The sequence below is a fragment of the Hippocampus comes genome, unplaced genomic scaffold (genome assembly GCF_001891065.2).
Source record: "Hippocampus comes isolate QL1 unplaced genomic scaffold, H_comes_QL1_v1.1 scaffold147, whole genome shotgun sequence".
NCBI classification, from domain to species: Eukaryota; Metazoa; Chordata; class Actinopteri; order Syngnathiformes; family Syngnathidae; genus Hippocampus; species Hippocampus comes.
This window is the reverse complement of record NW_017805009.1, coordinates 2157259-2180186: the sequence shown is the minus strand read 5'-3', so window position 1 is coordinate 2180186 and position 22928 is coordinate 2157259. Positions and strand designations below refer to the sequence as shown.

Below are 22928 nucleotides of genomic sequence, written 5' to 3'. Positions count from 1 at the left end.
GTGTATATATATATATGTGTGTGTGTGTGTGTGTGTGTGTGTATATGTAGGGGGGCGCCAAGGGGGTCGGGTGCAGTGTGAGTTGGGCAGCAGCCAAAGGCGGGGACCCTGGCGGTCTGATCCTCGGCTGCAGAAGCTAGCACTGTGACCTATATATATATATATATATATATAAAAAATTTTTCTTCAGGAAGCCCTGCCACCAACTTGTCATTTTCAAATGTTTTTGTGCTGTGGGGTGTTTGCAGCGACATGTCTGTCCACTACGTCGAAGTGGAAGAAGAGGGGCGCAAATCCATTGTGGAAGAAGCTCTGGATTTACGAAAACGCAGACAGGCTCTCTCTTACACGGAACCAACCCCTGACCTTGTCTTGATCAAGCCTATCCGATGTCTGACGTGAGTACTCTTAAAAGTGTTTGTGAATTATTTCAAATTCCACTGTTCATTGAAACCTGACTGTGCGTGTGTGTGTGTGTGTGTGTGTGTGTGTGTGTGTGTGTGTGTGTGTGTGAGACACACACACACACAATCAGGTTAATGAGTGCGTACAACAATTGAATATATAGAGCCGGGGTCACCAACATGATGCCCGCGGGCGCCGAGGAGACCTGGAGGACTAAATGAGTATCCCGCGGGCCTCAGTCGGACAATAGCTCACCTGTGATTAGACACTGTGACTCTCCTGGAGTATTGTAGATTATTTCAAAACGTGAATTCTGGCAGATATTTATAATAAAGTGTGGCCAATTGATATTTATCTGTTTCGTACACATTGTGAGAAATCGCTAATGTGAAATCAATACAATTAATCATTCATAACTTATGAAGGTAGTTTGAGCAAATTTATTTAAAAAGTGCATACTATCAAACTGGTCGAGCATCCACATTAATCAGTAGCCAAGAAGGAGCTATTAGTTTCAAAAAGGTTGGTGACCCCTGATATAGAGGCAATTGACAATAGCAAACTCTCATTAACATTAAATTGATTCGTGAGGTGTGACTGCATACTTTTGTCTATTTAGTGTATTGGGTTTTATCAAACATTTGACCTCTTGTACATGGTTGGATAACTTGATTTGACATGCGACTACTTTCTTAACACAGGTGGAAGCATGTGGGTGAAAGCCTTATTGCAATGTATCGCTATCAAACCACATGTGGGCCGCCACGGCTTAGTCTCGGGCGCAGGATTGACTTGTCTGTATACCGTGAACGAAGCTTCTTCCAAAACCTGCCTGAACCCACAAGTCCCATCAGCACAGCCCAGACGACGGTGTTGAGCAGCAGCCCCAGCTCATCTCTGCCACCGACTGTCCTTCCTGAGCCATCAGCACTTTCACAACCTGCCATCCAACCACAAATCACGATTGTGGAAACACCCACAGCTTCTCCTTCTGTCGGTCAGTTGGAAAAGCAAGTTATAATTTTTTTAATGGTGATTTGATGGTGTCAAATCATCTTGAATTATTTCCTCACCTACCACAGTTGCAGCCATGGACATTTCTCTGATAGACAAGGCAAAGAAAGCACCAAAAAGAAAACGTGCAGTAGAAGATAATGTTGAGACCGCTAAGAGACGTTCAGCACGGGTTCGGAACACTAAATGCAAAAAAGAAGAGAAGATTGATTTTCAGGAATTGCTGTTTAAGTACCTTCCTTCAAGGTAACCACAATTTGTGTTGTCATTGTTCATACAACTTGTGTGTGTGCTGCTGTTGTATTTCATGTAGTTTTATTGATGTGAATGGTTATTTGTTTATATGGCTGTCCACCAGTCCAGGGGGTACCCCTGGCTCTTGCCCAAAGTCAGCTGGGATAGGCTCCAGCACACCTGTAACCCTCGTGAGGATAAGCGGTATAGACAGTAGATAGGCCAATGGCTTGCTTTTGTTGTACGGATGTATGAAATCATTCCCCTTCTTGCAGGTTACGAAAGTTTGATCCTGATAATGAAGATGAAAGTCTGAGTAATCTTGAGCCACAGTGCAATGGGAAGGATGACATGCAGCCTCGACTTGGGAGCTGCGTTCCAGTTGATGCAGTTGATTACATGGAATCTGGTACACTCAATCCTTCTTGGATGGTTATGTTCTTGACATCATCTTTCTTTCTAACACTTTTTTTTCATTTTTGTTTTTTGTAGAACAGCAGGATGTTCATAACTTCCTTCTTCAAAATATGACCAATGGAGGAATACTTGACCTGATGTTGTGCTATCTGAAAGCAGTGGGTCAGAAGTTCATGGAGGAATGGCCTCCGGGTATGACTGCTGTGGTGCTGGAGGTCTACCAGGCTTGGAGAAAGCACAGCTGTGGCCTTCCTAACCCTTTGTTTCGAGACTGCAGTAAGCAGCACATTCGGGTAAATGACAAATCAATTATCCATCCATGCATCCATTTTCCGAACCGCTTTATCCTCATTTTGTATAGCTTCCCATTGTTGTCCTTTGTTTTTGTCCTGTATTTTTCTTTCCTTTCATCTCACAGTTATTTGAGGAATGCTTTCCTTTGGTTTTAATTTGTGATGGAAATACACTCCGTGAGGCTAATTTTGACCCAAGGCACAGTCGAAGTTCTTTGGTCTGACTCATAAACATGCTTGAATGCATAACTTTCGACGGATGAATGCATTGTAGTCAGTGAGCATTTTGCTTCTTTATGTACAGGAAATGTTGGAAATGAGCCTGGCATGTATGGAATTGCAGTTGGAGCAATGGTTGCACAACAAAGGCAAGACTGGTGGGTATGGAGCATCACAACATTTCAAACATTTTTGGGTTTAAAATATTAAATTATACAGGAAGATAAAATGTCTTATTTTTATATTGATGATTTGATGATGATCTGTCAAAATTGTTCCTGCAAATACTGTATGTCTCTATTTATTCCCAGTATTATACAGTAGCTCAGTGATTTCTTGGAAAGTTGTGAGGAACTGCATGTTTTCACCGACTGTTTTATTTCTCCTTTAGTGACGTCTCGAAGAAGCACAAGTTCCTGCAATGACACAGCAGAAAACGAATTCCCTGGGCAACATTTCCAGGCTGACGTCTTGCTCCTGGCTTTAGGTTCATCCCAAAAAGATCTGTTTGACGACAACTGGTTAGACTTCATGGTGCGTGTTTACTGGCTGAAGGCTAGATCTCTTGCTCTCCAGGTAAGTACACATGTTGTTGTTCTGGACCAAATCATTTCAACACACCCTTAACTCGATCTGACCAGTAAGTTTGTCTCTCTTTCCAGGGAGACATGGAACTGGCTCTAGAGAGCTATGATGTCTGTACAGGGCTGTTGCAGAGCAAATCCAAGCCTCCCGAAGGGAGATATTATACCATAAGACTCCCCAATTTAATGGTAGATTCAGCAATATCTGTTGAGGAGGTCAGTGCACTGGTTTATGACTTAAATAGTTTTTTGTTTTATCAATAAAGTCCTTGTTTCTTTCGTTCCAATGTTTTTTTTTTTTTGTTTTCATGGCCAGATTGACAAAAGATTGAAGTCTCTGGAGCGCTGTCAGTCATTGGAGGAAATCCAGCATCTCTTTGAGTCTGCAGACTTTGAGTCGGTTGTGCGCTTGTTGCAGCCTACTCTTAATTACGGCAGCAGGAGTAAACATTTGGAGTTTGTTAGCTCAGCACCAGAACGTCCAGCTCAGCTTCTGCTGCTGCAGGTCAGATGATGATGCAAGTCATGCGTCAACAACAACAACAAAATCTTCACAGAGATTTGATGTGTGATTATGAGTGCCTTTCATTCAGCTGTGTATAATTTTGCCACAGAGATCACTGTTGAGGCTCCAAGACTACCAGCAATGTCTAGAGACAAGTGAGATGGCTCTAAATGAAGCTCTGCAGCAGTTCAACTCTTCTGCAAGTAGCTCCCCACCTGTGAAGGAAGAATGGGTCTGCACCATTACGAAGCTGCTGGAGGGCATCGACGTCTGCTTTACCAAAGACTCAGAGCTCCTTAGCAACCTCACCCACTTCTCCAGTATGGGTCGGCTCGCAAACAATCTTATTCAGGTTAGAAGAGCACTGACTACTCATGATTACATTACAGACCCACTAATGGTCAGGGGCATTAGTTCAATGTAATGTTAATGTATTTTTATGTTTGTCTTTTCAGCTGATCGACCTTAGCATGACCATTTCTGATGATCCTAAAGAGCCTTATTTCTTCTCTGTGCTGCCTTGGATTATTTTATATCACATCATCAAACATGAAGAAGCCGCGTTTAATGCAATGCTTCAACAACATATGTCTGTAGGGGATGAGGAAGGTTTGTGGACTCCTTGATTTCATGCTTGTGCCTCATTAGCATTGGTATTGCACTGAATGACCGTGTTAACATGACTTTTAGATGACTCAGACTCTCCGATGCTGCCATCCTCCCTTATGCTTCTGAATACTGCTCATGAGTATCTTGGTCGTCGCTCCATGTGCTGCTGTTCAGATGGTTCACTACTCAAGTTTTTCGTAAGATTGAGCATACCTTCAAACAGCTCGTCGACTTCACATAATATAATTCTCTGTGTGAATTAATTTGAATGTATAACCGTAAATGGGTTTGACAGCAATTTGATATTTACCATAGGTTCGAGTTTTGGAAAAAGAGTTTGCCACCAGTGGCTCTGCCAACAATATTTGTCATCCCTACAAAGAGGAATTGGAGATGGCTTTAGAACAGTGCTTCTTCTGTCTATATGCCTATCCCAGTAAGAAGAGCAAGGCCCGCTTCCTTGAAGACCACTCCTCTCCACAGGTCAGATTCTTATCCTAACCCTCGGCAGGCAAATGTTTGGTCAAATGTAACATTAAAGTGCTTACACATTCAATTTTGACTTCTTTTAAGGACAGCACTATGTGACTCTTCTCAAATCATTGATATTAAATAGATTAGAATTTCATACAATCTTTGTGTTCCCCTTGACAAACCTTCATGGCCAGGGACATTTATTAAAAAGAAAATTAAATGCACCAATTATTTAGTAACAACAATTTGTGGCAGCGCAGGGAAATGATCATGAACATATTAAATTATTCATTTACATAAAATAAAATCATTTATCTTTTATATAATCATTTATATGAAAACAAATTGTTCATGATCATTTCAGGCCTCTACAGAGCTTGCTGCTGAGCTGATCATTTGAATCAGGAGTGTTGAAGTACAGAAAGATCTAAAACAGGCAGGATATGGCTCTCGAAGAACCGGCGTTCCCTGCCCCTGGATTAAAACTTGAACCACGATAACTCGCTGTGTGCCAACTTCGAAATAAAAGCCCAACCAATATAAACATGGACAGAAATGCTTTGTCAGGCTATGATTTTGAACTTGGCACAGAGTTGTCATGGTGCATGTTGTAATCCAGAAGTGGGGAATGCGCCAGAAGCAGTCCACCACAATACACAGGCAAAACAGTCACTATGGTGGCTGGCTTGACTTCTTTCCTTTTGACTGAAATAGCAAAAAGTATATAGATCAATAAATGAATGAATGATTAGTGGCCAATATGGCTGCCCCAATACAATTAAAAATGCTGCCGTAAAAGTACAGTACATGAATATAGAGGTGCATTTCAGTTTTAAGGCACCGTTCCCAGCTAAAATAGTTCTTTGGAATCAAGCCATACATACATGTTAATTTGGTGAGGATCCCTTTGAGAGTTGTCATTTTGTAATTTGTGTACCTGGGTACTGGAAGGTGCCCTCGGATATCACAATGCATTTCATTGAAATATTTCAATGAACTTTTCATAAGAGGCTATTCCCCTGTGCAAGAGGTTTTTCCCTGAAAATTCAATTACATTACAGTACAGTGAATATGCTTCGCCGGTGTCAGATGTGATAAAATGTTTTAGAATATTGAATACACTAATATGGTCCTTGGAACTAATAAATATGTTGCAGGTTGAGCTGCTGTGGGGTGATGCCCTTTTCATGTTCCATTATTTTAAACCAAAGTCACTTCCGGAGTTTGACAGCTACAAAACAAGCACCGTTTCTGCAGATTTAGCTAATCTGTTGAGGAGGTTTGCAGGAATCGCCCCCCCAAGTGAAACTCCCACTCTCACTATGGATGAGGTTGGAGCCTACATTGAGGGCCTGACAAAAAAGGTAAGTTTGTGATCTCACACCGAATTTATGTAACATAAAATGGTCCAATACGAAACATTTATTTCAAATGTTGGTGTTTTTAAATTGTTACAACATTGGCTAAATGAAATTGTCTCAGTATTTATTTGAAGAAAAAAATTAAACTATTTAATTTTTTGAGTTTACTCTTTTTACTGGTTAGCACAGTTGCCAGACAGGTCTGAGGTAGTGGGTTCACAACCAGGCCCTATCCTTTCTGTGTGGAATTTGCATCTTCCCCTCTGCCTGTATGAGTTTTGTCCGGGTACTCGGTTTTCCACCCACATTCCAAAAACATGCTTGTTAGGTTACTGTAATTGAAGACTGCTAATTGTCCGTAGGTGGATGTGAGTGTGGATGGTTGTTTGTCTACATGTGCCCTGTGATCATCTTGACGATCAGTTCGGGTTGTCCACCACCTACCTGTCTGATAGACTAGGCTCCAGCACACCTGTGACCATAGGGAGGGTAAACAGTACAGAGAATGAGTGGAGTTTCTTCTCATATTTGCAATTTGTTGCTTTTTAAGACCCCAAGCCTTCCTGAGGGTAGTCTTCCACCCCCTCCAATCATTAATGAGGTCTACTACTTGCTGGCTGATTATCACTTCAAGAACAAGGAGCAGTCCAAAGCCATTAAGTTTTACATGCATGACATCTGTGTCTGTCCGAACAGGTAGGTCGGTTTACTACTATGTTTATTATAACTTCTTTTAAGATAAATATTCCGAACCAAATGTGCCGAGTCTTGTAGTTGTTCTTTTTTTTTCATCTTTGCTTGCACTGATGCTCAGTGTTTTGTTTGTGGATAGGTTTGATTCCTGGGCAGGAATGGCCTTAGCTAGGGCCAGTCGTATTCAGGAGAAACTCAACTCCAATGAGCTAAAAAGTGATGTACCCATATGGAAACACTCACAGGCTGTGCTCAACTGCTTTAAGCGGGCCCTAGAGATAGACAGCTCCAACCTGTCGCTCTGGATCGAGTATGGAACCATATCATATGCGTTGCACTCCTTTGCTTCACGTCAGCTAAAGCAGTGGCGTGATGAGCTTCCACCCGAGGTGGTAAAACAGGTGAGGCGCATGTTAACAAGGTCATTTTTACAGTTTTACAACAGAGATGTCACATCTTGTCATTTGGTTTTGCTTCTTCCTATGAAGGCCTTGCGAAGAACTGTGCTAATAAGATTATTTACCTTTCAAAGCTCTGTTCTGTCATTATTTTCAGATGGAGGACAGGAGAGAATCCATGTTAGAGACTGCATCTCAGTGTTTCCAAGGCGCTTCCCAGTGTGAGGGGGACAGTGATGAAGAAGAGTGGCTCATCCATTACATGCAGGGCAAGATAGCAGAGAAACGCAAACAGACACCTGTGGAATATCTGAAGCTTTACAAAAAGGTAGGCAACTCTGGAAACCTCACTTTTCATTTGACTCTTCCTACTTATATCCAAGGACCTTTGGATATAGTCGACCCATGCATACTCGCGGTTTCGGCACCCACGGATTTGCATAGTTGCAGATTTGAAATTAAAAAGGTCAATGTTTCTTTTATTTCTTCCCACCCCTTGAGATGTCCCAATCCCCCCTCACCCCTAGTTTTTTAGGGGTGTGGGGGACATGTTTAACAGTATTTTTGAAGAATGTATTGTTTGAGGGATGTGGGGACATTAATTCATTTATTCCCTCCCCCTAATGTAGTTCAATGGGCGCCAATAAGCCACTTGCACATCTCCTGTGCGCTTGCGTGAGAATCGAGGTGAAAAAAGAGGCGACCAAACAATAAGCGGTTTTGTATGACAGTACAAAGGTGTATGCCTGACTGTACGCCTTAAAGCTTGAAGGCAATGTTTAAAAGGCTTTAAGCCTCATGTGACAAAACGGCAAGTGCACTTTATGCCATGATTGATTGCACAAATGGCTTCAACGTTGCTGTAACACCCCCGCACCCCCACCCCCCCAAAAAAACCCAGTTCATTTGGCACAATTTCCTGACAAAGCAATAGTGAGCAATCAAGAAACATTTTCACATTTTAATATTATTGTGGCATATCACAATGGCGATTGGTTCGCCGAGTGTTACGCTGCCTCAGATCACTTCACTCACGTCATGTGAGCAAAACACCTCATGTATTCATCTTATTTGTCTTTTGCTGGTAGTGTTGGGCTAATCAAACCGCAAATGTCCTACGTATGTCGTCCTCATGTCCCGGCGATGCACCTGTGCCCCTCGCTACACATCAAGGAAAATGTCCGAAAAAATGTAATTACCGGTAATCTTAACTGTCCTGTCCCAGCAAAGGCCAGCCCAGGGGTTGACCGATTTGGGAATAGTATTTATAACAACATGATTTTGAGTTTCCAAAAACGGACTTGTGCCAGTTTAATATACACCAGTTTGAAGAATAATACTTATTCTATAATAATATTTGTATCATAAAACCACTGGGATTGTATTCATCGAAAAACAAAATAAATGTGATGGATCTGTTTACATTGTTTTTTCCTAAACAGGGCTGCACTCTTGAGATTGTTTGTTTCATAATCCACCTACACAAAAAAAAAAAAAAAAAACTGTTTCCCCTCACAAGATGTGTGTGCGTGTGTGTGTGTGTGTGTGTGTGTGTGTGTGTGTGTGTGTGTGTGTGTGTGTGTGTGTTTTCCCAAGAGATAAAAAAACATAAAGCATTAGTCATAGCTCTGTTGTTATGATGAAATTGATGGAGGCAGGTGAACTTTGGAATTTCAAACACAATGTCGTAGAGGTCAGGAGAAGATTGGGGAGGGATTGGGTGGCTTGCTATGCAAGCATAGTGCATTCGTATAACAGCAATGATATAACTTTCCTCTTCCAAACAAGAACCCTTGTCATTTCATCTATTTATATTACCACATCGCACTTGACTGCTTTGTTGAGTGTTATCTGTTTGAATTTGAAGGCAGCACACTTTCTGCATGAAGAGGCTGCCAGGTATCCTCGTAAAATCCATTATCACAATCCACCTGACCTGGCTATGGAGGCCCTGGAGGTAAATTGCGCAAGATTGTCCAGCATACTGTTATTTCAACCCGAGTGCTGAATTATGAGGTACTTAGTTTTGTTGTTTGAAAGCACACGTTAACTTGATTTCTTCCAGTTGCACTTCCGGCTTAGCGCCACCATTTTAAAGCTGCTGCAGGCTAACGAGCCCAATCTGGACCATGAAGTCTTGTTCAGTTTACTGGTTGAAGCTGCGACAGGGCCCTTTGCCAAAGGGGAAGAGAAGAGTATGCCTAGCATACCCAGGTCTACTGAAAAGTAAGTCACCTTATCGAAGGTCACACAAGAGTAATGATTACATTTTGAATCTTACATTGTAAAAATCACGTTTACTCATTCATTTCAGGGAGAAATCTACCTCTGTGATAGATGAAGACCTTAATAGTTCCTCGGTAGGCGTAGGCAACATCCTCAGCTCTTCCCTTCCATCAGTTGCCACTCCAGGTGTGACATCCCCTCTCTACGTCGCCACACCATTTGACCACGATTACGCCAAACGCAAAACTCTCCGACGGCAGCAGTGGCAGCAGCAGCGGCATGAGGAACAGCAGGCTGATGGTACAGTCCCAGTTCTAAGCACTGTCTCTGTGCTTGGGCCCCCTCGCCCTTTTTGCATTGGGGCAGGAAGTCCACTGAGGAGCTCTCAGATTGATAATCACCATGCTGTGTGGCCTTGGTTTGAGTTCAATGGACCCTTTGCACTGGATGATTGGGATGTGGTGAAATGGGCAATATGGCTACAGTCTACTTGACTACATTGCATTACTAAAAAGCGGTAGATGTAAAGTTTGCGAGGGCACACTGGCTGTAATGTGCGCATGCATCTGTGTGGCTTGTCACAGCTTTGTCCTTTTTGCTTTCCTTCCCAGTTGGTCGGTTTCCTTCTCCAAATATAGTTGCTCCATCATTGATGACTGCCACCATTTCACTTTAAACAACTTCCTTCATCCTGGAGGCAATTGGGTTGAAGGAGCCCACGGATATTAAACAGACAAATACAGAGATATAATCTATATTATATCTAATGTAAAACTATACATAAATATAACCTAATAATATGAAATAAGAGCATAGAATCCACTAAAATTAGTAAAGGCAATAAATATGAGGGAGATAGTTTTTCATGAATCAAATACTGTAGAAAATTACAAATGAAAGAAATTTCTTATATAGCAAATTAATTCCCTAAACTAAAGATTGAGGTCATTCATTCAACTGAACCAGAAAAATCCAAAAGAGGAAATAAATTCAGCATGTCAAAACCTTCTCTTGTATTTCAAATGTGCAACCTTTTTTTTCTGCTGCTGTTTACTTAAATCTACTAAGCTTTTATTTTGAAAACAATACAAATTAAAACATGGCATCTACTCGCTTCTGGGGACTGCCATTTGAAGGTCTTTTGCTCTCGCAAGTGTGAATTCACAAGAATTCCATGCGCGTGAGCCAATTCCTGCCAGTTTTTCTTACTTTTACTGAACAAAACCATAGAGTTAGTCGATATTCTGAAATGACAGCCTTCATATTCATTACATGTACAAAAACAACATAATAAACCACAATCATAAACGTTCCAAGTACTTACTGAGATGTGACCTGATCTGGATCCCTTTCGTCTCGACAAACTGATGTACAATGCTTTTACTCTTGCCAACACTTCCTCTGATGACCGCTGTATGTTTTGCATTTTAGCCATTGTGTACACAAGATCAAATGATTAAATCCATCGCTCTCAGCAGCAGTCTGTCAGCTGGCACAGTTCAACTTCCCGCCGTATAACCAAGCAAGGCGCTACTGTGGTTTTGTCTTCGCTTCCGCTGTTCAGCTCATAATGATTTCTTCCAACATGGCACCCCTCTTTGACTGATTAATTATTTTGTTAAATTATTTTTACACAAATGCATTATTAAGTAGAGTGTCATGTTTTTAACTAATCCATACACAAATGATTCTTCAACATTTTGGGGGGGGGGTGAATATCATTTTACTTAATAAAAAAACTGCCTGAACATACATCCAATGTTCCACGTTAGGCTTGAATGTGCTTATAATGCAGCCATATTGCCCATGTTGCCAGGTTTGTCCCTGTTTTCCAGATTTTTTTCCCTTCCTCCCTACCTGCCTGCTACCTCTTTTGCCTGCTTGCTTTGACCACCTGCTTTGCCTGTATATTACTGTATATGCATGTAGTTCCAATGGGGTCACTGTCCTCAGTACTGAGACAACTTAGATCCTTAACACAATTCACCTTTTGGTCTGGTGCTTCACATAGTTGTGCTTTGTTAGATTTCAGTGTGGATTTAACTTGACTAAAAATCCTGACTCCCTGGAGATGCCTTGTCCTGTGTGATTCATGTGTTCATCGCACTAATGGGACATATTTGGAAATTCTATCCAATTAGTGCAAATGAGCACACTCAGAAACCAGTGGGTGGTCTGTTATTGGCAAAGAACTGAAACCCAAGTTATGGAAATGTGGCACTATGCACGTGTTAGCCAGTTTTTCTGCTTAAAAGCACATTTCGGCGAGAAGACTGTAGGGCCTGATTCAGACATAAAGTCATCGGAAAGATTGTCCTTTGTCCTTCCACATGTACCGGTACTTTCTCTTGATTCTGTTTTAACGCAATGATAGACAATCATAGCTTTATTCTGGTTGTCCTATTAATCTCTGCTCGCATTGACCAAGGTATTGACTAGCTAGATTTAGGTTCACAGGGCAAAAGGTTAAGTTACATGTAGTCGAATAGAGAAACATTATTGTCCAAGAATAAGAATGTCTTTATTATGATTCTTGCAACAAAATTGAAAGGATTAATTTTTTTGTCTGAATTGGGTTGTACAAGGGGGTTGGCTTTGATGCCCCCATTTGACAAAAATGTATGATTTTTTTTTTCTTTTGTAACCAGCCTGCATTTTAAATGTAATGTATAAAATGCATTCAGAGGTACAGTTCTGCTTGATACTGTTGTAAAACCAGCTCCCCATATCTTCAACAGCCTCACCAGAGTTTGACCATGATTACTGCTTGCCCAGGTCTTCAATGTGGCTGGCTTCCCTGAATGGTACTGCTCTCCAAACCCACCAAACTCTCTCAGAGGCTTTGCCTTCAGTCAGAAAACAGCTCTGTAATGAAGTGCATTCTTAACAGAGGCACACATTTTCACAGTTTTAACTTTAATTACTCATCTCCAGTGCCATAAGATGTTTGCTGTTCACTCGTGACTGTGAAAATTCCTGTGTGCTTTCCTCCACTCCTCATTTGGTTATATACAGTTCTCTGCCAATGATCCTCCATATCTCTAGTAACAATTTAGCGGAACTGACATAGTTTTGGTCGGCTTTCCAAACTGTCCAATCCTGCCCATCCTACTTACACCCGCCTCCCCCCACACCCCCTTTGTGTTACAACCTCCTTGTATTGTTCTTACTTAAAGTCTGTGTGACTCACTTAGGACTTAAAGGTCATCAATATCTTAAAACAATGTACAGTATAAGTACACTGGAACTAAAGACCCACATATAGACATTTTTTAGGCAAAATGAACTTGAAATGCTTTTTCATGATTTTCAATAGATCTATAGCCATTCAACTGGTGAAATGACTTTTTGTGTTGTTTCTTGTTTTGGCAGAGCGCAGTCAGGACAGCGAGGTGGTAATGCTTTCTGACTCCAACTCCACCCAGGATGCTTTCACAGATCCAACCAGCTCACAAGACAGTAGTCACAAACCTGCCTGTGGGAAAGTCAGTACGTCATCATCAGAGAGCACAACGCCTGTGAAGGAAGGACAGCCTGCATCCGAGGATACGGGTATACCAGGACTCACATACTGACATCAGACTATACTATTCTTTGCCTGAAAGAGATGTCCGCAAATTTACAGTACGATCTCACTATGCATGTACCTGTATTGTATGTACACATTGCGTTCATGCATTTTTAAAAAAGTTTCATAAATACAAACAGGGCAGCACGGTGGTCAACTGGTTAGCATGTCAGCAATGCAATGCAGAAGTGCAGGGTTCGATTCCGGCCCCTCCCCTGTGTGGAGTTTGCATGTTCTCTTAGGTCTGCGTGGGTTGACTCCGGTTTCCTCCGACATTCCAAAAACATGCATGGCAGGTTGATTGGGCACTCGAAATTGTCCGTAGGTGTGATTGTGAGTGCGGATGTTTGTTTGTCCATGTGTGCCCTGCGATTGTTTGGCAACCAGTTCAGGGTGTACCCTGCCTACTGCCGCAAGACGACCGGGATAGGCTCCAGGATCCCCGTGACCCTTGTGAGGATGAGCGGATCAGAAAATGGATGGATGGATGTATCAATACAAACACAATTTTCAAATTATGGCAGTCATCTGTTCCCAGTTAGCCTATTCACTTGTGGGGTGTTCCAAACAGGTGTTTGTCTCTGTGTGCCCTGCGACTGTTTGGCAACCGGTTCAGGGTGTCCCCTGCCTACTGCCGCAAGACGACCGGGATAGGCTCCAGGATCCCCGTGACCCTTGTGAGGATGAGCGGATCAGAAAATGGATGGATGGATGTATCAATACAAACACAATTTTCAAATTATGGCAGTCATCTGTTCCCAGTTAGCCTATTCACTTGTGGGGTGTTCCAAACAGGTGTTTGTCTCTGTGTGCCCTGCGACTGTTTGGCAACCGGTTCAGGGTGTCCCCTGCCTACTGCCGCAAGACGACCGGGATAGGCTCCAGGATCCCCGTGACCCTTGTGAGGATGAGCGGATCAGAAAATGGATGGATGGATGTATCAATACAAACACAATTTTCAAATTATGGCAGTCATCTGTTCCCAGTTAGCCTATTCACTTGTGGGGTGTTCCAAACAGGTGTTTGTCTTTTTTGCCACATCTCCCAGCTTTTTTTGAATGTGTTGCAGCCATAAAGGTTTTTCAGTTTGAACATTAAATATCTTGTCTTTGTGGTATATTCAATTAAATATAGGCAGAACATGAGTTTCAAGTCACTGTATTCTGTTTTCATTTGTTTAACACAACGTACCAACTTTGAATTGGGTTTGTAGTATTCCTTCCATTTCACCAGTCTTCAGTGTTACATCTGCTGCTTCCTCCTCTAGAGTCACATGGCGATCAGACTGTCCACCAGACAGAGGAAAACCTGGTTGAGGAAATCGTGGAAATGGTGGTGGTGACCCTCCCTGAGGCTTCGATTCCCCAAATCTCTGCAAATGTCTGCCTCCCGCCTGTGCTTGTACCAGCCACTCCTCCGAAAGCAGCTACCTCTCAACAGCCTGCTTCTCAAACCCCAGCCAGCGAAGGCAAAAAGAAGCCAGAGCCACCCGCCGAGGTGATTGAGGTACCCAAGGCCCTGCCTGCAGAACATGCGGACCAGAAAAAAATGCTGGTGGAAATGTGCGTCCGCTCTCTTTTCCTCTGCCTTGGGCGGTTTCCTCAACATTATAAGAGTCTCTACCGCCTGGCTTTCTTTTACACCAACAGCAAAACCCACCAGGTCAGTACACCTCTGTCATTTCTTGTTAAAGAATAACATGCCACCCATTTGTGTAATACCAGCACAGTATGTAATTAAACTAATGACTACACTATCTACAGACTACAGGTATAATCAGAATTTGTAATATCAGCTACAATGGCTGCCTCATTTTCCCCTCAACTTCTCTTGTTTGCATTCGATTTCTTTCACTGCACATTAGTTTCTGACGAAGGCTATGTGAGTTCCAATACTCTGTGGGTTGAGGTATGTGTGGGTTGAGAGCCATGCTTTTTCAGCCAGTTTGGCACAGAGATGCTGCGCTCAGCTATACTGTGGGGGCATCCTTCTGTCAGTTTTCTGATCCATTGTAATGGAGGCTATATCTCCACTAATTCACATTGTTCGTTATTTACTATTTATTGTACTTGTTGTTACTATGTTTTTAAATATACATTTTAGCTTACCTTTTCCTAGCTCTTTGCATATTAGGGTTTTCCTGATTGTCAATGAGCACCGTTTAGACTTTAGCAAATGTTTACACAACATGCAAGCAAACATACTGTGATGATAGAAGGCCATCTACATGATGATAGTTTAATGTTGCGTTTATTAAAATGTAGACGTGTTTTTTTATTAATTTATTTATTACCACAGAACCTACAGTGGGCCCGAGATGTGTTGCTAGGAAGCAGTGTCCCATGGCAACAACAGAAGCACATGCCTGCACAAGGACTCTTCTGTGAAAGAAACAAGACAAACCTGTTCAATGTAAGTTCAGTCCACAGTTCCTTTTATGTTGTTTTTCCTGTGTCACTTTATCACCGCACATTTCTTATCAGCTTTTTGTAGATACCAGTTATCACTGAATCATTAAACATTCATCTATATATTCAAATGGCAGGCTTAATATAATATGTGGGTCATAAACACTTTTGAACGGATACAGTGAGAGTGATTTAACTGCACTGAATCTTCATAAGACATGCTTTTTCTATTTTGCTTACATTATTTTGGTACATGAAAGTGGACAAATATTATTAACGCCTATCAATCTCATGCAAGCTACAGACACAATTTTAAATGTAACACGAATACTCATCGACACTGGCATGAAATTCATTCCCTTTACAGGATGAAACTGTATCATTCCAAATTTCTGGTGCATATACGTGCCCTATTCTTTTCTTTTGGCCACTCAAACAACTGTTTGCCTGAATGTGAACAGTGCATCACCACACAGCGCCGAGGAGTTTCGCCGAATAACTAACAATGTCAAAGAGCAGTTAAGGGGACAATTAACAATGCAGTACAACGGCTGCCTGGCACTCGGCATTCTGTAAATAATGTCATTCGTTGGAGATTGCTGAACAAAACAATTTTTCAAAACTATGCTTGAAATAGTTGTAACTCTTAAGTATTACGCAAAAGATGGTTGGCCAAGTTCACTTGACTCTTGACCTTTAAATTGTGTCCTGACTGCCATTTAACACGAGTTTGAATCTGATTGTTTAATTCTGAACAGAGCCACATCTCCAGTTTTAAGATGGTGCATCCACATTATCCCAGTTCTTTATTTTTATTTCCCCTCTCAAAAAATATTTCATAGGTTTTAGGACACATTACACGTGGAAACATTTTGAACTTTTTATTTGAGCTTGGTCACATTTTTTCACATCACAAAATCCTGGCATTTTCACAGGGCTCTGTAGACTTCTATCCTCTGGAGGTTGTCTTTGGATTGCTCTTTGTTGGTTATGTAGTTTTGTATGTTGATGAGCAAGTGTCACACAAAAAAACTACACAACTGGTTTCTTTGAAACCTTATGAAAGGATGTTCTGGAAGAGGTTCAACTCAAGAGATTGATTTTGACATTTCACCATTACACTTCACTTGGATTGCAGCCAAGCGGTGTCACACCAGATCGAGCAGATGGCGTTGTGATGATTTGCCCAACAGATTTTTTTTTTTCAATCAAACAAGGCAGGCGGACTGAACACCATTGTAGTTATCTTGATGTCATGTTAGATTTTCTTCTCAGCTCTCTCTTGTATTGGATCTCATTCTGTGCAGGTGTGTCCAATGCAGCCTCAGATGAGTGTAATGTACCCTTCATGTTCGCTGCTCAGTCACAATCTCAAGGGACAAGCTTGTGAAGCACTGATGTGTGCCCTCATGATTTGTCGCTAATGATGTGCTCACGTGTTTGCTGTGATTAGAGTACAGTATTGGCATATCATAAGGGTTACCCTTTTTTTTAAACCCGTGGCTCACAATTCAGTTGGCTGCTTGGAAATCTGGCTTGAAAACGGATCATAAGCAGCTCTATAAATGGCATTTCTCAGTAGGTGAATGATCTGTGTTCACAAGACATGTGTTGGCTTCCCATCGAGTTTGCATCTAGTATCTGTTCTTATAGCTTGAACTTTTTATTTGAGCTTGGTCACATTTTTTCACATCACAAAATCCTGGCATTTTCACAGGGCTCTGTAGACTTCTATCCTCTGGAGGTTGTCTTTGGATTGCTCTTTGTTGGTTATGTAGTTTTGTATGTTGATGAGCAAGTGTCACACAAAAAAACTACACAACTGGTTTCTTTGAAACCTTATGAAAGGATGTTCTGGAAGAGGTTCAACTCAAGAGATTGATTTTGACATTTCACCATTACACTTCACTTGGATTGCAGCCAAGCGGTGTCACACCAGATCGAGCAGATGGCGTTGTGATGATTTGCCCAACAGATTTTTTTTTTCAATCAAACAAGGCAGGCGGACTGAACACCATTGTAGTTATCTTGATGTCATGTTAGATTTTCTTCTCAGCTCTCTCTTGTATTGGATCTCATTCTGTGCAGGTGTGTCCAATGCAGCCTCAGATGAGTGTAATGTACCCTTCATGTTCGCTGCTCAGTCACAATCTCAAGGGACAAGCTTGTGAAGCACTGATGTGTGCCCTCATGATTTGTCGCTAATGATGTGCTCACGTGTTTGCTGTGATTAGAGTACAGTATTGGCATATCATAAGGGTTACCCTTTTTTTTAAACCCGTGGCTCACAATTCAGTTGGCTGCTTGGAAATCTGGCTTGAAAACGGATCATAAGCAGCTCTATAAATGGCATTTCTCAGTAGGTGAATGATCTGTGTTCACAAGGCATGTGTTGGCTTCCCATCGAGTTTGCATCTAGTATCTGTTCTTATAGCTCTTCCACCGAATTAAAAGAAATGCAGAAGCAACTTAGGTTTTGATTTGTTCCTGCTTATTTAATTCCTCATAGAACCAAGAATACAAGCTCCTAAGTCTGTGTCTCATACCAATCAGTTGTTTCTGCCTTTTCCAGCAGGTTATTGCAGTATGCGCTGTAGATCTCAAACCTTTTCTGGTAACAGATTGCAGAGGCGATGTGGGCCACGGCTGAACAGGTGCTCCGCAGTGAGCTAGCTCCTATTGGGTTCTCACAGAGCCCCTTTTGGAATGAAACCTGTCATCCTGGTCTGCCAGCTGTCAAAGCTTTAGGGTGGATTTCAAAGCAAGCATGATCATGCGACAACCTTTATTAAATCATTGCAAAGATTTTTTTCCTGAGTCACTAAATTGAGCTGGTATGAGGAACCTCACCTTTATCTTGGCACGTGTTAAGATTACTAGCCCTTCCCCAGCACTGACTTTTTGCTTTGTTGATATGGGAGTCGTCAACATTGTGGAGCGGCAAGCTTCTCTTACATCGATACTTAAGTCAGCATGGCCTGATGGTTTACTGACATGCGGACGAGTCCTCACATGTCTGTGTTTTAAGAATACAACATTTTGATAGTCATCTCTCTGGTGACAGAAATGTTATGCTAATGCACAACTGCCACAAATTTACAAACCCAGCATGGTGCACAACGCGAAACGTCGTCAAGGTGAGGTGACATGTCTGTTGAGTTCCCAATTTAGGTCTGGATGCCCTACTTTTCCCATTTGCTATGACTGTATTGCACTAGTTCCGTTTAGAAAGTATATTGGTGGCGAAATATACATAGGTGTGGTTGTAATTGTAAAAAATTCCCACCATGTTCACCAAAGAGTTTGTTGCTCTGCTTCTACAAAATTGATCAAAATTTGACAGAGAGATGGATTTGAAATACAGTGCATTGCTGGTTGGTGGGCCCTCTAACTTCTCTTAACTGGCTCTGTCATACCCTTAGTGTGTTTTTGTAAGTCATTCTAACAGCATCGTTGAAATTTTTGTGGTCCTCACTGTGTGGTTATATTGAGCCATCGTCCCTGTCTGCTTACATTTGATTCAGTGTTACAGATTTTACCCATCTCCACCAAGGATGTTCCAATGGATCGGCGGTCGATAGTTATCGCTATTATTCATCAAAAAGTGCATGAGCCCCGAAGTATGCAATCGTTCTGGTATCCAAGTAACATTTTTCCTTCAAGTGTTTATTGAATAGAAATATCTATCTTACTATCAATTTAAGCGTAGCCAAGTTACTAACTACTTTTCCATTACTTTTACCAATAATTTATTGCACGTCGCCAATGATTTTGAGGAGTTGAAATTGATGTCACAATTTCACACGTAACTTAATGTTGCAAACCAAAAAAAAAGAGAAATGTTACCGTTTAAATGTGACAAATTCAGCTACTCGTAACAGGAGCACACATTTAAGACAAGGGTTAATGTCCTTATAATTAAAGGTATTGCGTCACGCAATGCGCTCTGGGAACTGAGTGGCTCGATCATTTCGCGCGCCTGCATTCTGTTTCTCGGCGTCACAAAACCAAAAGAAAAAAAGTCAAGGATTTATGCTATGTATTGATAGGACAAGTTTTGACGTTGACAAAAAAAATAAAAACATATCTGCCGCGGAAAGCATTTGCAAACTGAGCAAACTATGGCTTATTTTTGATGCACATGCTTTGGCGCACTGCCTTCAATGGGAACGAGCGTCATCGCTGGCAGAGGGCAAGCATCATTACCATCTCACTTCTTTGCGCGCATCTCAAACATTTGATGGTTGCAAAGAGTGCCAGAATGGACGGTGGTTGATGTCTGGACTTGTTGACATTCAAGTTTGATCGCTGCAGTAATCATTTACTCACGTATTTACGGTGTAGGCAGAGCACCATGAAATGAGGTGCCACCTAGTGTTCAAACAGAGAAATTACAGTTAAAACCTAAATGTGAATTGAAGCACTATTTTCCTTCTACAACTTTTGATTATTCTTCATGAAATTACTGATTAAATTATACTTTTCATACTCCGCAGGAACTTGGCAACAGGAATGCGTTCTATTTCACACCTTTGAAATTTCATTTCATTTCATTTTTGTAGTATGGTTTCACTCTAATTGGAATACAAGACTCTATGTAAAGACGTGAGTAGTGATTATCTTTGTGTTTAATCTGTATCGAACATTTGCAAACAGCTCCTTTTACTTGGGGAAAATAGCATTTGCATTTTCTGCAACACTAACTAAATTGTGTGCCTTTCCGCCCCCGTTTCAAACACAACTGTCAATCTGATAGCATCTCTTTAGAACAGGTTTTGGACGATGACCGCTTCACTTAAACTTTCCTAATACAATACATGCTGATTTATATAGCGCTTTCACAACAGCGGCAGCTGTAACAAAGCGCTTAACAAAACAGTTAACATAAAGTAAAATAATAAACACAACACATAACATAAAACACGGACAGTCGTGCAGTCCTAACCACTTTTCCGGGACACGCTAAGAGGAGAACCTTACTGTAAAAATGGTCCATACTCTTGAATTACTTCCCTCAGTTTGACGTATGACTCAAAACATTTGTGTGTTCAGTTGTGCAGTGTGGTGTTTGTAGGTGGAGCTCCACTCACGAGAACCGTGTTTTTTTTTGGGGGGGGGGGGGGTTCGTAAGAGAGCGGTATTGAGCAGTGAAAACATTTTTCTAAGGTTTTGATTTGCATGCTAGCGGATTTGCCCTCTCTGTCAGTAGGGATTCTGCTGCCTCGCTTAGCTTTCTTCAGTTCAACTTGACCTTTTCCGGCACTTTTTCCCTCTCTGCTCACACAGGAAACAGGATAAACAAGGTTATGCATGTTTAGTATGTTTACGGTGGCCATCTGGAGAGAGACAGCCAGTGTTGAAAGGAAGCAGGTGAGGGCTGTTGGCTGAGGAAATATTATGTATGCCGTGAATTCCTGCCTCGTCAGGCAAGGCGGTTCCGCGTGTTTTGTTTCACTTGGTTAATAAGGAATGTGTTTATACATACCTGTTCTTTGCCTTTCATGGTGTGCCAAGCGTTGCCGTGTGCACTTGTGCATTGCTTTTGTAGCACTCAATTCCTTTTTCAGCCAGTTTATGTTCTCATGTTCTTTTCCTGTTGCTCTGACTTCAGCATGATCATGCTCTACCCCTCCCCCTGGCTGTTATTCACTCCACTTATCTCCTCTCTGTGTTGCTCTTGTTCGGCTTCCTCATTACTCTCTCACTCCTCTGTTTGTGTGGGTGTGCATTAATAGGTGGGACTTTGCGCTGCTCGCATGTGATTGGCTGGTGCAGGCCTACAAGGGCTGGCTGTGCACTGTGTACAGTGCAAGAGAAAGCACAGGAGAAGGAGGGAGGGCGGGGGGATCTCCGGCAGGCTGGGGTCAGGGGAGAGTGGAGATGGAGTGCGTGGGTGTTTTTGTTTTGAGATGGCTGGCAGGAGAGGAGCGAGTCTCCTGCTCTGTCAGCGGTCTCCTGAGCTCTTGGACCCTGACTTCAGTGCTGACTCTCCTCTTGCCAAGGCATCTACCGTTCTACCTTTCTTCTGCTGTCGGTTCTGCCGTGTGCAGCTGAGCTTCCCGCGTTTTCTCCACTGCAGCTCCCGCTGCCCTCGCACCCAAACGCAGCCCACCCCTTGCTCTCTGAACATGAGATTCTATTAGACTGGAGGCGTTGCCAGGGATGCTGTCGCTGCTACCGCCTGCAGCAATCCTTCCAAAAAATACCAGCATAGGAAATGAGGAATAGCCTTCTTTGGTGATGGTGAGTTGCTTTCTGTCAGACTTTTGGAAACGCCGAGTCTTGGTTGTGGTTATTTTGGGAGACTTTTGAGTTGTGATTAGTGTAAGCAAATGCAGATCGTAATTCTTTCTGGTGAGGCTCAAGATGACAAATGGTACCACGCACCTGCCACTTGTTTGTAACAATGGCAGGTCACAGCCAGCTTGATTTAAAGACATAGTTCCTTCCTCAAGTTAGACATAACTGGCTGTCAGAATGCTGATGTCATGATTGCTAAACTGCAGCAATTGTCACTGGTTGCTACTAGTTACGTGACCCAACTTTTTTCTCGTTGTACCGCTTTGAGTCAGTGTTGTACGTGTTGAGACATGTATCCAGGAAGACGTGACAAGGCGTTCAAAGTTTCGTTGTGAAAGCATAACTTCTACCTTTGACTCACACATTCACAAAGCTTGAGCGCAGCGTACTGTACTTCTCACTTTTGTCACGCTACCAATACTGTTGCTCTTAATGTATACTTTTCTTAATTTCTACATAGTGCTTGTTTTCTTAAGTCTCTGCCTGTTTCGTTGTTGTGTGATATATTCACCACAACAGAGGTGCGCCTCCACTGGCACTGGTTATATTTTCTCCTGAAAAAGATGCTTAAAACCATTTCAGTTTTACAAATCTGCTTTAGCTGTTGTGCTCCAGAATAATCTGCGTAAAGCCATGGCTTTGCTTTCCCCAAAACAGATTTACATTGATGATGGTTTGATGGTTCTATGAACAATCCTCGTCCATTAGAGGCTGTTCAAAATATCTTTAGCATACTTAACCTGCGTCCTTGGAATCTGAGCAGGGAAAACTTTACTATGCCCATCTTGCTTCCTTATGTAAGGCTGCATTGAGTGAGTTTAGCCTTGGGAAACGTTGTTGGCACTGCAGATTCAATTTTATGATGAGGTTATGCACCAAAGAATATGTGAAGAAAAAATTTGGTATAAAATTCACACCTACTGGGCAGCTGCTACATATAATGGTTCAAAATACAATCATATGTTGTGCATTTTTGGTGGTGGCTTTGTTACTTTGTCAGTAGTTGGGAACTTTGTCTGTAGATATGTATTATCGTTTGTTTTGTTTCCCGCGTCGTGCTTTCCCGCTTAGTTTCCTTCCAGAGCCTTGGAATATGCCATCTGACCATCTGGAGCTGTCTGTTCAGAGGACCACCAGGCTCCCAAAAGTGCTCCATGAGCTGATAGAGCCATCTCATTTGTTGTGTTCCATCCTGATCATCTTTGTTTTGTCTCACACAC

General features: G+C 42.0%; 1 protein-coding gene and 1 long non-coding RNA gene across 6 annotated transcripts in view; one reads left to right on the top strand and one right to left on the bottom strand.

Moving 5' to 3' along the window:
- The window catches only part of cabin1 (calcineurin binding protein 1), a 39456-nt gene that overhangs the window by 2597 nt on the left and 13931 nt on the right, over positions 1-22928 (top strand). For 2 of the 5 annotated variants that reach the window (XM_019862781.1, XM_019862780.1), the window contains exons 8-31: positions 249-398; positions 1107-1402; positions 1488-1665; positions 1929-2062; positions 2146-2363; positions 2668-2740; positions 2974-3158; positions 3245-3382; positions 3483-3671; positions 3781-4023; positions 4127-4280; positions 4362-4477; positions 4596-4763; positions 5912-6118; positions 6666-6811; positions 6948-7209; positions 7364-7534; positions 9074-9163; positions 9272-9432; positions 9521-9732; positions 12171-12236; positions 12805-12984; positions 14268-14662; positions 15299-15412. In XM_019862781.1, coding sequence (XP_019718340.1) covers positions 249-398; positions 1107-1402; positions 1488-1665; positions 1929-2062; positions 2146-2363; positions 2668-2740; positions 2974-3158; positions 3245-3382; positions 3483-3671; positions 3781-4023; positions 4127-4280; positions 4362-4477; positions 4596-4763; positions 5912-6118; positions 6666-6811; positions 6948-7209; positions 7364-7534; positions 9074-9163; positions 9272-9432; positions 9521-9732; positions 12171-12236; positions 12805-12984; positions 14268-14662; positions 15299-15412 — 4246 coding nt within the window. The remainder of the gene's footprint in view (positions 1-248; positions 399-1106; positions 1403-1487; positions 1666-1928; positions 2063-2145; positions 2364-2667; positions 2741-2973; positions 3159-3244; positions 3383-3482; positions 3672-3780; positions 4024-4126; positions 4281-4361; positions 4478-4595; positions 4764-5911; positions 6119-6665; positions 6812-6947; positions 7210-7363; positions 7535-9073; positions 9164-9271; positions 9433-9520; positions 9733-12170; positions 12237-12804; positions 12985-14267; positions 14663-15298; positions 15413-22928) is intronic. The other 3 variants (XM_019862783.1, XM_019862784.1, XM_019862782.1) reach the window with 3 other exon arrangements.
- LOC109511632 (uncharacterized) lies at positions 20506-21649 on the bottom strand. Its single transcript, XR_002167360.1, has 3 exons — positions 21521-21649; positions 20894-21487; positions 20506-20682 (listed from the first exon to the last, which is right to left on the bottom strand). It is a non-coding gene; the product is annotated as an uncharacterized LOC109511632 (long non-coding RNA).